Here is a 17533-nt window from a genome sequence, read left to right on the forward strand (position 1 = left end):
TATCTAAGCATGTCTGTGAGGCAAACCCTGCGTAATACGKGGTTCTCTTTGTAGCTGATGTATCCTTTTGTTACTCTGTTAGTCTCACGGTCATTTGTTACAGCCCTACTTCAAATCCCGGTATTTCAGCTGCAGAAGAAATGTTTCCTGGCAAAACATTAACACAAAAAAATACATTGATTCTTACGTAGATATTCTGGAGCCCACTGCTAGTTACACTTCTGCATGAGGATGCAGTCTCAGCTCTTTACTAGCTGCCCTGAAAATGAAAAGGAATTGGAAAATCAGCATCAAATGCAATAAATTTTGTCCTGAGATCGRCTGCTGATTTTGCGAAGTTAGAATTAATGTTACACTGCTACTCAATGCATGTCTTTTCTTGTGAGTTTACAGCCAGAAGAAAGCCCAGTGGATCCATTTGTTATAGACAGGTCTGTGATGGTTTTTATCAGCTGTAGCCAGTACCAGCCAACCTGCATACGGAGAGGAAATGGTTGGTTAAATGTGTTGACAGTATATGGAAATTCAGAGACAAGCAGCCAAGTTCTCTTGTACACTGCAAAATATTTCCATGAATGACTCAGGCCAGTGGAGTGGTAAAAGCCCTTGGATGCTCTTCCAGAAATCTGAGCAGCAGTGTGGATGTAATTACACAGGGCAGTGTACACTGGGGATGATGGGAAGCAGGCATGGCAGTTCAGGTGTGGTGAAATCACGGTGATGCTCTGAATTCCTTTCATATATTATATCAGTGCTCATATTTCACAGAGATTTCACAGGATATTCTGAGTTGGAAGGGACTCACAAGGATCATTGAGTCCAGCTCTGAAGTGAATGGCCCATACGTGGATTGAGCACATGACCTTGGTGTTATTAGCACTGTGCTYCAGCCAACTGAGCTAATATCAGCATATATAGCTTACAACCAGGATCTTCTAATCCAGCCATTAACAGAGTTTAAACAGGTTTCCAAGCTCTTACTTATGGTTAGGAACTTCTGAAAAATGTCAGGTCTGCTATGCAATTGGAAATTTGAAGTTTATTTCATGCTGATGATCTGTAAATCAGCTTTACAATCTGAATGAATGTTTTGTTGTGCATAGGTTTTACCCTTTGAGAATGTTGTGGTTAAAGAAAAATAAATTTCTATCCCATGCATGTGCATCTCAACTGTCCTAATAATTGTCACTTTTTTAGGCAACTTAAATTTGTTTCAAGTTAGAAATTACATAAGCAGGTTGTATCTCTAACTAACCAGGACTTTATTTTTTTTTTTTTCTGGGATTTCATCTGGTTGATGTTATAATTTCAAAAATAAAAATATGTCTTCAGAGTCTGGTTTTCAAAACTGAAGACTGCCAGTTCTTAAAGCAAGAAGTGATTTCAGGAGTTGTTGACTGTTGTTACAATCACTYCATATCTTTCTTTTTGCTGAATTCCACTATGCCAGTCACGATTTTGTGATGTAATTTAATTCAGCTATCCTTCAACAGGCTAGTTGCCTTTTTAAAAATCCTCTCCAGAGTTTCATAAATCTGTTCAAGAACAAAATCTCAGCCTCAGTGGAAATATCTGTCTATTACAGTTTCAGGGTGATCTATTTCCAGCAAAATTCTTTACTACAGGTGTTTTCTACTTTTTTCCTTTTCTCTTTGTGCTGTAGAAACTACTGCTTTTTTCACCTGGCCCATTGTGATAACTTGCTGCTGCTCCCCAAGAGAAGATCACTTTCTCCAGTGTCTTGCTATTATTATGGTTGAATTAAACTCAAAGCAAGCATTCTTGAGCTAGCTGTGAAGTTTGCTGTTTTATTCCAAACCTGAAAAAGATCCTGTGTCCTCAGGGTGTGTCAGTAATCTTACTTGGTCCAATAAAAAAAATAATTTTTCCTATATACCTTAGCTCTTCAAGTCATCTCTATGTCTTTTGCTTACTGATGCTCAGGTCATATTGAACTCCAGTTTTATTTAGTKCAAGTTCCCTGTAGATCAGAGCACCCCTGCTAATAATAATTTGATAGGCAGTTTTACGAGGTGTTATTGCTGGTTTTAGGTGTATGGGTAGAGAGCCTGTGTGTCATCTTCTTTGACCAGTAAGCAAATTCGAATAAGAAACAGATCTATTGATTTCAGTGGTTTCTACAGTGAAATGAAACTTGAACTTGATCCTGTTGTGTGCCAAGCTTCCCACTAAGTAAAATACCAGGCCCTTTATACTGGAGYGAGTTGTTTGCAGTCAAAATTAATAATGGACAGATTCAGGTTCATTAAGGGGAGAGAGAGATGTTTTTAATTAGATGGAAGAGAAACAGGAAATTAACAGAAGCTTGTTGGTTTGGTTATTACTGAGATACGTTGCATCCAGGGACAGCAAAACAATGCTGTCTCAGTTTTGCTGATCTGTATTGGAAGCTGGTGTTCAAGTAAGCTGCTGTATATTATTGCACAGGTGTCTTCTGCTTGGGGGAGTTTTTTATTGCATTTTAACTCTTTTTTTGAATGGAACATGTCCACGTTTTATATATTGATAGCTGTTTATCTGTGACTATTTTTTATTTTTTCCTCTATGGTCTGATTTTATTTTCTTAGTGTACACATAAACCGTATGTTCTCTTAAAGCATATGAATGGTTTAGAGGATATCTATAGCATCGTTTGTTAAAAAGGCTTCTATTATAATCAATTTATTGCATGTTTTAATACCAGCAGAGAAAAATAGTCCTCTAATATTTTTCTGTACTTTCAGTCACATTAGTATAACGTTGTGGAAGCAAAGTCTGTTATCAAAAAAGTGGCAAAATTAAAACCTAATGGCTTGAATAGTTACTTTTATTCTTCCAGCTATTGAAATCCATCTTTTGTTTTAGAACACATAGTTTGTCATAAACACAAGATCTTCCTCAGTAGCTTTCTGGAGAGTGAGCATGTTGTTAGTGATTGTAATTTTCACTTTACTTTTTTCAAACTGCTATTTTTTGAATGTTGAGAGAGAATACACCTTTTTATCAAGATAAGTGTAGAAGGAAAAGGACCTAGAATGAAAACCAAGATAGAAATCCAGTTTTTTAATCTTTCAGTTAATCAAACCTTTTTGCAAGTAAATTTTCATAATCTAGGCAGTCTTACTCTTTTGAGATTGCACTCATTTAAAAAATGCAGTGACTTTTCCCTGGATGAGYTCCCATATGCATAGCACATTCCTATAAGTATGAAATGTGAGAGTTGTTGTAATTGAGTTGAGATGAAGTAATTCTGTTCCGCTGTCCTTACTTGGTCACTGTTCATGGGGAAAGAGATGTGATTTTATCGAAGTACAAATTACATGGTTGACCACGTAATTTTACATAGGCTTAGCACTTTGACTTTGGTGTGATTACTGTCAGGGCTGTATTTATTTCCCTTCTGTCTTTGTATGGATTCCACTTACTGTGTTCAGACCCATTCCTGAATTTCTGCCTAGAAAAAGTTGATGGCAGCAGTCCTACATTTATATCATATTGTGTATTAGTAAAATATCAGTGTGCATGATGACATACAATTTTGTAAAGAMACTTCATTTAATTTTAGCTTTGCAAGACATACAGAAAATTATACTATTTTTTTGTTTGGATGTATCACTTGTCACCTAACTACTGTGTTTAGTACAACATACAAATATAGAAAAATTCCATGATTATAGATAATTAACACCAGCCTTTCTAGCAGTATTTTACTTTATTTTTATTTATTGTTTTATTTATAAAAGTTTCTTTGCTTTTGTCTTTAAAGTGAACCTCCTGGGTTTTCAATGTAATATAGTACTGAGTCAATCAATACTCTTGCTAATATAACGAACAAACACAATATGGTTCAGTAGAGAAAAACACCAGAACGAAACCCTTAAGACTGTCTTGAAACTTCTCTGCATGTATACACAAAAATGCATACACAGTTTTTACAATATCCAAGCAGGCACACTATTTTTCTCCCATTCTTACAAAAATTTCTTTTAGTTAGAGGAGACCATTTTGTTCCCATGGGCATGAGCAGTGATTAAGTCAATCCACGAGTCCTTTGTTAAAGCTAAGCAGAGGTTATCTTATTTTGATTAATAAAAGCAATACTTGCCATGTAAAAGATTATCTGCTTCAACTGTTTATCAGCAGTATGAGCACAGCTATTAATTTCAGCTTCAGACAACTCGCTAGTGAATAGTCTGGGTCTTTATTTCCTTGTATTAGTTTTAGCATTAACATGATATGGTAGAACACAAACCCCAGTATCATTTGCTGCAGTAGCAGCTAATTTTAGTGAGCATTGTATTCTGCCTTAACTGTAAAAAAAGCTACTGTGATTTTGGTCTGAAAGCAGCTCCATTCTGCAAGTTAATCGAAGGACCTGGCCTTTGTTTGAAGTGCAGAAAGACAGGATCTGTTTCCTGAAGGGCATAAACTGACAACACAAAGCTGAGAACTGTGTGTGAGACTGGGTAAGGAAACAGAGCAGTTTATAGCAGAAACGGAGCAGCTCCTGGAGTGAAAAATGGTCCAAGGCTTAAGCACACAGGCACAAAAAGACTAGTCCAGGAAAAGGACTAGTTTAGAACAGGAAAAGAGACAGAARAAGGAATAGACTTGGAGGGTGGTGAAGCTGAGAATAAGGATCCTGCATTTTCTGTGATAAAACACAGAAAACTGGAATGAGGAAAGATAAAATATCTGAATCTGGAGAAGTGAAATGATGCCAACAACCAAGACTTGCAAAGATGTGAATTATGGAAGAAATAAATATTTATTTATAATAGGAAGAAATAAATATTTATATGGAAGAAATGAATATTTATTTATAATAGGTGTAGAAAAAGTCAGCAGAAATAACTTATTTAAGTAAGTAGAATAACTTATWTCTACTTCTTCATTATTTATAGCCATACTTTAACCATGAGCTGTCTGCCTTCAGATTTCTGTTTGGCCTGTGTTCCTCTCCTTGGATATCAGATGCATTTTTGCTGCAGCAGCCTGTTCCATGGACTCCTGCATTACAGAGAGAATTTACATAAAGTTCTTCCAGTTTAATGAAGAATTGAGAAATGCTAGTTTGAAATTCAGTGTTTTGAATCAGGAGTCGTTTTATTTATTTTCAATCTTCCAAAGCCAGCAATACCAGTGGCTGATCTTGAATCATGTTGGCTTAGCTTCCATGAAAAGATATTCTTTTTGACAGCTTCATTTTTCTGTTAGAGTGAAGCTGGGCATTGCAGGGTGCACATGGGTGGTGATGGGTGCTTGTGTCATGCCCTCTGTCCACCGTGTGTTTCTCTTACTGAGACAATGCTGGTTGTGGCAGGGACAGTCCATGTATGTAAAGCATGTGTAAGTACATTATTCTTGTAATATAAAATGAACATTGTATTTTACGCTGGTTTTATTTTGGGTTTTGGCATAGTCTTGTGTTCTGTTGCAAAGTCAAGAATAGTGCACATAGCAATAGAGCTTTTAGTGTTTTTTATTAAGAAACCTCTTGGATTTGTTCTGTGCAGATTGAAGCAGGAAACAGAATTGAAGTCTCACATAGAATTGAAGCAAACTTGAAGGAGCTCAGAAGACCACTGCGCTTCACCCATTGCCCAGATCAGTAGTGATGTGTCAGTGGTGTTCTTAACTGGCTTTTTCCCCCTTGATCTTTCCTCCAAGTGTTTAAATGTCAGAAATTTCTTAATATCTGTAGTACAGCACTTCCTCATTATCACTGAAGTTGCTTTTGTTCCCCACTATATAGCAAGATACTGCTTATTGCAAATTAAGTCCTTTTTTTTTTTTGCTTTCTAGTCTAGACATGGAAACAATTTGTTCTTTCAGAAGCCTCTTCCCTATTTGAACATTTCTGAATGGGTTCTGTTAGCCCAAAGACTTTATGTTGGGCTACTGCCAATTTATCATTTAATTTTTAGTAGAATATATTAAGAAAAGCCAATTTTCTGTCTTTTAAACTTCCCTCTGATTAATATTAGTTTGCTCAAAATGACTAAGAGTGGAAAACTAGTTTTATATTTATTAAAGGGGACTGAATATTAATCAATCATTACCAATTTCGTTTTTTTCTTTTTTAGAGAAAAGRAATTATATTYGCTCCCCCTATGAAATGAGAGTTTWTATATATATATTAAAARTTAGGTAAAATATAAATCTAAAGTGTGCCCCCATTATGTGTGGAAAAAAGCTCTGAAGATACTTGGTGAAGTAATGCAAAAAAATTGACTCCTTATTCTGAGAATGAGGAAGAGTATGTAATACTATAAACAGCTATAAGTGTTTATAGATTTAAGTAATTCTTGAAAAATTGTTCAGAGAACCCATTCTAAACTTATCTAGTAAGAAGACTCACGATTTTGGAATCATTGTGTTGATGTTTCATGCTTCCCACACGATCTTAGAAAGCTTGCCTTCTTCCTTCTTAGGAAAAGTTTTATTTTTCAAGAGATATCACTGCTGGGATATTATAAAACTACCATGAATGTTTYGTTTAACGGGTAAAACATGCATGTTCCCAAATATATGCATTTTCTGAGAAGAATGAAAAACATTTTGTAGCCTTGGACATTCGGTTTCACAATTCAGTGAGGTCAGATACAATTTATCCTATAGCAAGAGGATTATGAAGAAAAATGCTGACCTACATGGGYTTGAAGTTATTATATATTATTTCTGTGGCAGTGCCTCAGTCAAGGCCTCAAACTGGTTTTCACTGTAGCTGTAGTATGGAGGCAAAGCAGAGCACGCTTTGCCCAATGACCCTTTTATTCGATGCTGCTGCAAGGCTGCAGGTGCCAGAAGCAGGTGTTCACATGTTTCAGGAAGCAARTGTGTTTTGGCTGCTGGCTTAACAATCTCCCAACTCCAATTGCCCACTATCTGACCAACACCAGATATAAAGATACCAGAAAAACTCCACGTAAAAGAATGCATTAGGTTGTTTAAATAGAAAGAAAGTGGTTAGAATATATTGTGTTGCTGAGTAAAATGAATCAACGGTTTAACAAAACAAAAATAACAAGTTGTTTTGCTTTTGCRCAGCACGGTCCAAGAGTTAAAGGCACAGCCTAATAAATTTTTTATTTGTTTKGTTTTAGAACGCCAAGCGTGTACATCTATGGCTGGCTCCAGCGTCCTTCCCTCCAGCGTGGCCGGTATCAGCAAGGAGCTGCTYGACCTGCAGCACCTCATCCAGTTCCCGGAGGAGGTTGCCAGCATTCTCACCGAGCAGGAGCAGCAGCTCTACCGCAAAGTCTTACCCATCGACTACCTCTGCTTTCTCACCAGGGATTTGGGTAGTGCYGAGTGTCAAAGCAAGCTGCCATCTGTTAAGGCTTCCATATCTGCTACTATTCTTTCTTCTCCCAATGGTGAACATAATGCTGTGGAAGATCTTGTGACAAGGTTTAATGAGGTAAAACAAAACTTTTAAATTGCTTTTCATGAGGGTTATTACCTGATATGGGGGTTGGTTATTTGCTTAATCTCTCAGAGCCGAATTTAGCTGTAACAACAAATTTTTTAAATATAAGTTAATATGACCTGGGATTTAGCTAAATAACTTGCACTGAATTTGATAGGAGCTATGTGACCCATTTGCTCGGTGAGTTTGGGAAACAGCAGCCTAACTTTTTCTTGCACATTGTAAAAGAAACATGAAGAAAAAAATTACAGACTTCTAATTATTTGTATTTGTACTGACAGTATGGGGTACAGTTTCARTCAGTTTATTATTTTGTTTAGGTGCTGGAGTTCTGTTTATTTGTTTTGGATTTTTGTAGACTAAGCGTGATCWTAGGAGTCAGCACAGAAGTATTATAAACTGAAATTCTCTGTATTTTCTGTAATATGACTACACTAATCAGCAGTATTTATATATTTAATCACTGTGTGTGTCATGAGCATTGCTATACAAAGAAGTATCACTTGCCATGACATTTTCACAAGCCAAATCTYGAGTTCTTTAGTAGAATTTATTTGGTGTTTAGTGAGGTGATCTTTTGATGAGTTTAATAGAAAATTAAGGATTGAGAAAACTGTAAAAAAATCCATCCAAAAGTGCATCCCAAATCAAACCACCTAAATAAAAACTTAGGTTTTAGCTGCAGAAATATTGCACAATTATTTCTTCTTTTTTGGGGGGGCGGGGGGTGTGAGTGAACTATGTGCAATGTTAGCAGTTAGTAGTTCCTAGTACACAGAAGTGGAATAAAATTGAAGATAAAGTTGTCTTAAATGCTCTTTTAGTTTGCTGTCTACCACATTCTTAGGGTATAATAAGAGATGAGAATTGTGCAGGTAGGAAAAAAAAACCAGAATAAAATTAGGTAAATGGAGAAGAATGTGCATTAACCCCCAGTGTACTTCTGGCATGCTGGGCAAAGAAGAATCAATGAGTGGRTATTTAACACACTTCAAAGTGTTCCTGATTCTTGCATGTTACTGAGATTTAGGAGCTGAAATAGGGTAAATAGATTGGCTTTCCTCACCTCATTCAATTATGGGAGCATACATGAAAATAGCAACTACAGTCTTTAAACAGAGTCTAAAATTAGTGTAAATTAGCTGTAGTAACAGTACTGAAAAAAAACCCGACTTGTTTGGTGTGTAGCTGGAGAGGACTCCAGGTGCTGACCCAGCTGGGGCCCTCCTTCCTGCCGGGCTGCTCTTTGGGTGATCAGCGGGGTGAGGCCAGGGGAAAGCAGGGGCACTGGCTGAGCTGAGTCCAACCTGGCCAGGCACAGTGCCCAGGCAGTCTCTGGAGGACGAGTTCCCATCAGCTGTACAAATTAGACTGCCCATGATCATGTTCTGACACTGAAGGGTCACAGGACTGAAAAGCGAGTAGGTGCTGAAGAAGTTTTGTCAGAAATGACTGATTCTCTTCATACCAATGACAATTTTAGCATTAAAGTTGCCCTTTGATAATATAGCCAACATTATCTTTTAGTCTTTGAGGTTTGTGACTTTGCARTTTGTAATCTAGCATTRCTTGTTTGGTAATGCTGCAGGATAGTTTTTTCTATCATTCGAATTWATTCCTAAATATTCAGTGCATGGATTCTTTGCTATTTAGTGCAATAAATTATTTGAAGTATAAACTAGAAAACCTTTTATAAAACATGTTATGTGTTTAAATGGAATTGTTGTACAGTATTTATTGCTTGTAATAAATCTGTTTTGCTATATGTTTTATCTTATGGTGGAGTATATATCAGTTAACGTAGCCAATCACRAGCATGAACTCTCAAAATGTCTTTGTTTATAAATGGAAAGAAAATTCTTGTACAAAGAGTCATGATTTTGTTGGCAAAACTCAGTGAGCACTTGCTGATTTTTTTTGGCATTGCCTATAGAAATACTGAAGTGTATTTATAATGTGGGAGCCAAAATTACTTTTAGGATGACAGACTTCTGATACATGAYGGGGAAAATAATCCATGTCATTGTTCTGTTAAATAATAATTATATTATTTAGAGTATTTGTCATAAAACAGTATGACTTTTAGCATTTTTTTCTGACAGTGCATATTAAGGAGGAACACTTAATAATAATTGTGTGAAATAATAGATTTTGGTCTACATGCATTCAATATCACCAACCATAAAAGAGATCCTGTAGTCTTGAAAGGCTGATTAAAAATGTAGTTGTGTGATAGAGGAGCCTTGGGCACAACACATGAGATATAGCTGATAGTTCATTTAATGCTAATAATACCCAATTGACCATAGATCTAATTAGAGCAAGACCTTAGACCAATCTTAAGACAGATATTTTTTCCTCTTAATAAATGTAGTTAAAAGCTGATTCTGACTTTGTGGCTGATGTGGGAGGATTAGAGTGAAATGCAGTAACACCTAACTTCACAAAACTATTGCCTTTTGGATTCTCTAAGGCTGTGCACTTAATAGGAGTTGTAATACRTTTTTCTGCTCTGATGGAGCGCTGACTGTCAGAAGTGTCATTTCCAAGCATGTAAAACTGAGGGAAGAAACTGTTGAGATTCTGCAGAGTTAACAGAGCCCTGGCAGCTGGGATTAAGTTAGGGAAATGGTACCTAAGTGTCTTTTAGGACCCTGAGAATTGTAACATACTTTTTTCCCCATCTCTCCTTGTTGCCTGCTGTGCCTTTCTCCATATAGTTCTTTTCTCTGATTCCTGTATGACAGGAGTTCACCCTGTGCTTTACCTGGAGTGACATGTGCTCCTTACTCAGTGTCACATGCCACAATCTTCCTGGGATTCTGTTTCTTTTTCTGTCTCTTTACCCCCCCCAGGCTCTTGCACCTTTGTGACTGACTCCCAATACTCTTCTGCCTCTCACCAGCAAAGCAATCACAGAGAGACAAGTACAATGTATGTGTTGTRAACATTTATGTATATGTAAACACTTAAAATAATTTCAATCATTGCTTTAGATGAATATTAGAAGAGTCTCCTGTAACTCAATCTTTCTGGCTTAACTTCAAGTAAAAGAAAACCACTAAAACTTAAAACAWAATGAAACATTTGATTTTCCATGCTGAGATATGCGTGCAAAATAATTGTGGTGTCTTAGATTGAAAGTTGCACCAGACTGAAAGATCATTCAGGCAGTTGCCTGGAGGTAGTCTCAGTACTGAACTGAAAGCACAAAATAAGAAGTATTTTGCAAAAGGTGATTTTTTTTTGAAAGATGTGATTGCCAAAATATGAGGTAAGAAGGTGAAAAAGTTTGAAGTGTTAGTATGGCAGTGCTACTGGAGTGGGTTCATCACTCACTAAGACATTCTTAAATTCAGTAAAGTTAATAAAATATGGCTGCTTAGGACACTTAGTGATGTTCTTTTTATTTTCAATAGTTAAATTTTGTAAGGTTTTCTCATTGTTCATTCAAAATACAAATTTAAACCTCACTAGCAAAACAGAGACATATCATTTTACTGAAATAATGGAATGTAAATAAATATTGCACTCTGTCTCTTAGTTCAGCATTTTTTTGCAATGCCTAAATGGGTTTGCATAATGCTTTTAAAAAGATTGTGTTTGTACAAATATGAAACTGTTTCCAGTCCTTGTTTGGAATAGTGTTTAATCAGATTTAAAATGGTAAATGTTCTCTGTAAGGCTATATAATTTCACTCAAGCATGTAAAGTAAACCATCTGTTCATAAGATATGCATTTTAAAATATTCAGATTTTAAAAATGCATATGAAAATTATTTTGCATATTATACCGAGCCAAAAAAAATTATTAATTAAACCTCAGTGAAACTCATGTAAAAAATTCYGGTTCCTTTTTATACACAAAACTGTGTACGAGTATATACACAGGTATTCATCAGTATGCACTGACAGGTTTGTGCACAGTTAGCAGTGCAGAGGAACTCCTTACAGCAAGCTGTTAGTGATAATGCTAGTGTTTAATTATTGTTTTTAAAGAGAGAAATTGAGACTGTACTGATACACTAAGAATTCTGCTTTTAAATAAAATAATGTGTGTACTTCCCTCTTGCCATAATTACTGCATTATATCTGATGGTTAGTGTTTTTCATGTTCTTCAGATTTTATTCACATTTCTTGATTTTTATTGAACAAAATTGCTAAAATGAGAATGACTTGGTTAAACAGGTTATAGATTGCCATGCTTATCATTTGGATATCTGAAAAATCATCTTGTTTTGTGTTCAGAGACTTTTCATACACATACTTCATTTTGTCAGCATTAAAGTTTCTTGCTTGAGTGTAGGCAGTGTTTAAATCAGCTACAGTTTATTATAGAAAGATATCCACGGCTCATTTTTCTGTCAGGTGTTAAAGAAGGTATGCACTGTAATCTTASTTTGTGGTAAACCAGAAGATTTTGTTTTACGTGCTAGCAATGGTACTTGTTAAACTTCAGGCAGGCAGCTGTGTTTGGTAATTTCACCTCTGAAAGCTGCATCTCTCAAGTATCATGAAGTTACTAAAWATGTAATATAAAAACAGAAGGCATCATTTCTTCCATGCAGCATCACCCACTGAAGTATGTGGCTTGAGAATTGCTGTAAAAGTCTTGTAAACTTAAATACTGGGGAAATGAGTGTAAAATACTATAAATGACAAAACACTGCACATTGCAGGCGGAGACCGTTAATTTTCTTCCTCAATAGCACCACTACATTTACATCCTGATAAAATATAAACAATTAATTCCCATTTTAAAACATCACATAATTCTCTAGGAGCTATATAGAGGATAGTGAATAATTTTTGTATATATATATAAATGAATATATATTTGTATATATATGAATTATTGTAATCTTGATCATTAGAAGACTGAAATAAGAGAACAAGTAAAGAAAATCCATGGCAAATTTAGGGATACAGTTGATAATTCAACATGCATTAAATGCTGTTCCTTCCTGTGCACTACATGGAGTGGGGTTCCCATAGAGTAAATGATAAATAGTCCTGTAGGTTGGTCTTGTAAAGGGCTTTAAGGTCATGTACCATAACTTGAGGATYAAGTTCCATCAGGGGTGTCTCTTTTGCGACTTTCACATTTTATTAGTAAGAGCAGCTGGGTCTCAGCAATAAGCTATATTCTGCCCTGACAAATTGGGAGATTTTTTCCTATGTATAGATTTGACTTGAAATCAGTGGTAGTTCAGTAATAAGGTAATCAAAGAGATAGGCTCATTTTACTTTTTAAATAACTTACATATATTAACCATGTTTAAAAGTGAAAAATATTAATGGTGGTAATAATTTGCCTTGCCCTAATGTATTAGCAATATCTAACGTGAATTTACTTCAAGTCTTTGATCAAAGTAAAATAAGCCTAAAAACTTTTTTAAAAATGGGTTATTGAATAGAATAAATTTTGGTGCAGTTAAAATAGTAAGATGTGATATAAAAAGATAATTTCAAAAAACCTGAAACTGTACAGATCTTTTTGTACTCCAAATTGTAGTACACATTGCTCAGTACATCTTGCATTGCCAAGACATCTAGTGCAGATCCTGTGTGCTCAGCTTCAGATTTGGAGCAGACTCCTATAGCTCTGCAACTTTACAAATGAGGCTACTTTCTATGTATCTGAACTTAATTTGGCTGAATGTTGTCAGCACTTCTCTCTGAGGGCACCAGAAAATATTTAAATCTTAAGCAAATATCTATTTGATTTGATTTTGCTTGTTTAGTACTTAATATTAGTATCCAGTAATCCTGAAGGACACTCATTTTTATTCGTCTGAATGAAAAGACTGATGTTGTTATCAACTTGTTTAAGTGGATYGTGTTTTAAATTACTTTTCTTGTGTCTTGCAATCATGTGGGTTATCGTAACGAAGCCAGGATACATTTTCTCATGCTTTTCAGACTCATCTCCAGGGCAGCGGAAATCTAATTATAGGTTTGCTGTGATGATTTCTGCTCTGAAGGGAGCTTAAAATGAATTACATAAACAGAACTATGTAAGTCAAGTGTGAAAAAAAGTAAACTAAGGAAATAATGATTACTATGTTGATACATAGATTGTGATCTGATGTTTAAGTGCTGTCCAACACAAAAACTTGGTCCAAAAAGTTTTCCTGCTCATTCTGAGAAACACTTGTGATGTATTTTGATCTCCTTGGCAAAGCTAGTCCTGTGCACTCTTTGGCTGGGTGTGCCGTGTGTGCTCAGGCGCTGGCTGAGTGGTGAAGCTCTGCTGCTGCTGTAGTGGCAGCTTTGTGATATGGCAGCTGCTGGTGCTTCATCCTCAGGCCAGGTGCTCCTTGGCCCAGATGTGGAAAGAGAGGTGGCTCTGCAAGCCAAGAGAGGGAAGTGCTGCAAGAGGAGGTGCTGTTCTSTGAGCACTTGGTTGGAGGGTCCAGAAGTCAGAGCCTTGCCACGGTGGAGCTTCCCTTTGCTTTATTCCCCCTGTTGGAAAACCCCTGGTTTTAGTGACAGAGAAACTGTGCCATGTTAAACTACTGCCTGTGCTACTTGTATGCCATTCAGGATTCTGAATTCAGCTTCCAAGTGAATTCCATAGTCACCAAGAGATAAGTACATGTAGAGAGTTATTGTCTGCTTTTCTTCTGAGTGAGGGGCATGTAGCTCACCTGTACRCCGACAGCATCTGAGGAATCCCACTTCTGAACTACCATTTCAATGAAGATATGATAAGTTTATTATTTCTTGAATACCATCTGTTCCTGATCTCCAGGAAAAATTAAAATACCAGTGTTCTTAAGGCAGGCATGTTCATTATTTTTTTATTTTTTGTTGTATGCTCTGTCCCCTGGTTCCGCCCAGTATGTTACATCTGCCTTTGCCCATTTTGTTTTCAAGTTAAAAGATTCAGACACTTTAATTTTCTTCTTGTTTAGTTTCTTTGTTTTCTAATCCTCTATCGTCATGCTGCAAGAGGAGTGACATAAACTTCATGGTAGCTTTTGAACCCTTCTTCTGCTCTTACGTGTTATACCGTATCTTGAAGCTGCAAAGGCCCTTTGTAAATTGTTATTTGCATTTACAGATTGTAAAATTTCATCATAAATGTTTATAGCWGTCCTAAACCCTCTTTTAAATWTAATTTCAGCAAGTGGTTGCCCTARTTTCAAGGTTTCCTCTTAATGGAGAGTGTGAAGCCAATGGCCGTTTTAGMCATTCTTTCTCAATTTTGATACTGTTTTCTCCTGATCATTACATCTTTACTACCTTATATTAAAACACATCTGCTCAAAATTGTATTATTGTTTAAAACGTCTAAAACCATATTAATGAATTTTTTACCACAATTGGTATTTCAGAGCAAACAAATATTAATTTTTTATGAAGTTGCATGTTTAGAACTTGCATTCCCTAACAGAGCCATTTCTGGAAAATGAGAATAATATCCAAAAGTAATATATCACTTTATTCCARCACACAAAAACAAATCTGTGCCAACTTTGAATCACAGATCTGACTGTTTTGTTTCACAATTTCTGACTTTTTTGTGGATTTATTTTATTACCTTTTATTCTGGTTTTGCTCTCTTTTGACCCCTGTGCCATGCAGTGCTGCAGTGGTTTGTATGTTCCATACCTTCATGCTCTTCAGKTATTCACTTCTTTGTTGATTGAGTTTTTATATTCTAGGAGCTGCTAATTGAACACATCAAGTAAAATTTTAACTAAATTCAGATTCTCATTCTGAGCTACTGAACTGATTAGTGTGCTGTCCCCTGATGCTCACAACCTATTAGAGCTTTCCCATAGTCGTTGTTGGCACTCCTGACTGTGTCCCCAGTGAATTAATTTATTCAAGAATTCAGTCCTAAAAATGTGATTTTTTAAATTGTAAAATTTTTTTTTTATATGTTGCATATAGTGTTTATGACTTTTATTTCACATGCCTGATTTTTAAAATAATTCTATGGCTTCTGAGGGGTGAACTAGCATTTTCTAATTTTTATAAATCTCTCCTCACACTGATAATATCTGTAAATGCTTGAGTCCTTCAGGACCACAGAATGGAACGCAGTGTCAGTAAACAAATCACATTTATTGCCTCCTAAGTGTTTACACAATGACAAAAATCAAGCCTCCAGGGAGTCATATTGTAAAAAGAAACAGTTGGTTTAAATTAGCTTTCCATGTGAAATACAGCTGCTTTTTATGAATATTGTGGGAACATAAACTGGAAGGAWAATCTGCACACTGGTAAAATTAAGGTTTGATTTTTATTTGTTTAAATACATGTACTAAGTTGATTTCTGATTCTGGCATTAAATAATTATCAAAGAGAAGCTGATAGTATGGGCACTTTTAGGAAAGTGGGATTTCTTTTTGTTTACTTCACTTGTGATCTTGAAAACAGAAAATGTGAATTATCTGAGATGTTCAATACATATAGGAATGAGCAAAATTGTGCAATAAATGCATCTAGTTTTATGAAATAACCCACAACAAGAAATTCCAATAGATCAACTTTTACTGTTCATGTTGTTAACAAGGGCTGTTCACTGTGGGGCTGGGATTTGAAAGCCATGTCAATGAGAGTTTATACTGCAGATSTCTCCAGCAGCTTTAGAAATCAGCGCTAGCTGAAGCTGTCCAATTTCTTCTGTGGCAACAATGCATATTCAGAATATTTAATATTAAGAGGCAGTAGTTTTTTGTTTAATGTAAGTTTTTCTAGACTAGTTAATGATTTAACTGTTGTAATGTGAATGTGTCACTGTGTAAGTTGTGTTTGCAATGGATATGTGATTTGGCCTTGAGCTTGTAAGTGAAATTTTGTCTGATATCCCCCGATGGAAGAAACCAAAAGACCCCACTGTATCTGTCAAATATACATGAATGCTCCAAGTGATGTTGCTTTGGCTGACCCTGCTGTCTGTTTGATTTTACCAGGTGAGCTCRTGGGTTACCTGGCTGATCCTGACTGCAGGTTCTATGGAGGAGAAACGAGAAGTCTTCTCATACTTGGTACATGTGGCAAAATGCTGCTGGAATATGGGCAACTACAATGCTGTAATGGAATTTCTGGCAGGGCTAAGGTACTGGCAGCTCTTTTTTTTTTTTTAAATGGCTTTTCAATGATAGATTACACTGCAGCTTCTGTTAAGCAGATGTCTCTGGAGAACAATGAACTAAACAAAAAGTCCCTGACTAAGCCACATCATCTCATGCTGTGACTTTCTAGTAATCCCTTTTAGAGAAATGAAGCATGCTAAACCTATTTTTTTTTTCCTCAAAATGCTCTGAAGACTCCATCAGTTTTCCTGGTGCATGATGAATGTGTTGCATTAGAAAACTTCCTTTTTTTAACAGAATTTTTTTTAAATGTAAAAAKAAGATGGGAAAGCAGTTAGGGTTTATCTACTGAGCTATAATTAATGTAACTTGGGAGTTGGAGTGTCCAGAAAACAAGTGAAACATTATTGCGGTGATGTTCTAAAAGGATCAGTCTTCAGTGTAAAAAAAGAAACCAACCCTAAAATGACAAAAAAATACCCCAATGAAACCAAATGTCCAAATCTGTTTTTTAACCACTCTGATTTATGCAGACTCTACACAGACTGATGTCATGGTCTTGTGTAAAAGGACCTGCATTAGCTCCAGGAGAAGGGGAGAGCAGGAGCTTAGAGAGCTCATTGTGTGCTTTCCTCTGGAATTACTGGTTCATGTAGGGCCAGGGGAGGAGGAAAGCAGTTCTGTAGCATGGGCAGTTCAGAGGGCAGCAAATGGGACTGAACAGGGAAGAGCTAAAATCGAATTTCCCATCTCTTAGCTTTGACCCTTTTATAACACGTTTGTGTAGCAAAGCTCTAAAGTGTTTGCATTGCTGYTCTTTGTGGTTTAGTAAGGATTCTCATCGAGCTATTTGTTTATGGTTTTAGTATATAAAACACATTTGGAACATTCATAGGTATGGGGAGTATATTTCAGCAGAATACGTCCACAATCTCCAAGCCATGGAAGTTATGAGGGAAATACAAAGCCTGTTAAGGGCTTWATTTTATCTCTGATGCATCTGTGCAGCACGAGAGACAGAGAGGAGAGGAAGGCTCATGTTGATGTGGA

At 36.2% G+C, this 17533-nt stretch overlaps 1 protein-coding gene across 1 annotated transcript in view; it reads left to right on the forward strand.

Moving 5' to 3' along the window:
- The window catches only part of PLCE1 (phospholipase C epsilon 1), a 126216-nt gene that overhangs the window by 71140 nt on the left and 37543 nt on the right, over positions 1 to 17533 (forward strand). Inside the window, exons 4-5 of the mRNA XM_057381368.1 lie at positions 7107 to 7423; positions 16361 to 16506. Coding sequence (XP_057237351.1) covers positions 7107 to 7423; positions 16361 to 16506 — 463 coding nt within the window. The remainder of the gene's footprint in view (positions 1 to 7106; positions 7424 to 16360; positions 16507 to 17533) is intronic.

Source organism: Malurus melanocephalus, unplaced genomic scaffold (genome assembly GCF_030028575.1).
Source record: "Malurus melanocephalus ecotype Western Australia unplaced genomic scaffold, MMel_1.1 scaffold_12, whole genome shotgun sequence".
Lineage (NCBI taxonomy): Eukaryota > Metazoa > Chordata > Aves > Passeriformes > Maluridae > Malurus > Malurus melanocephalus.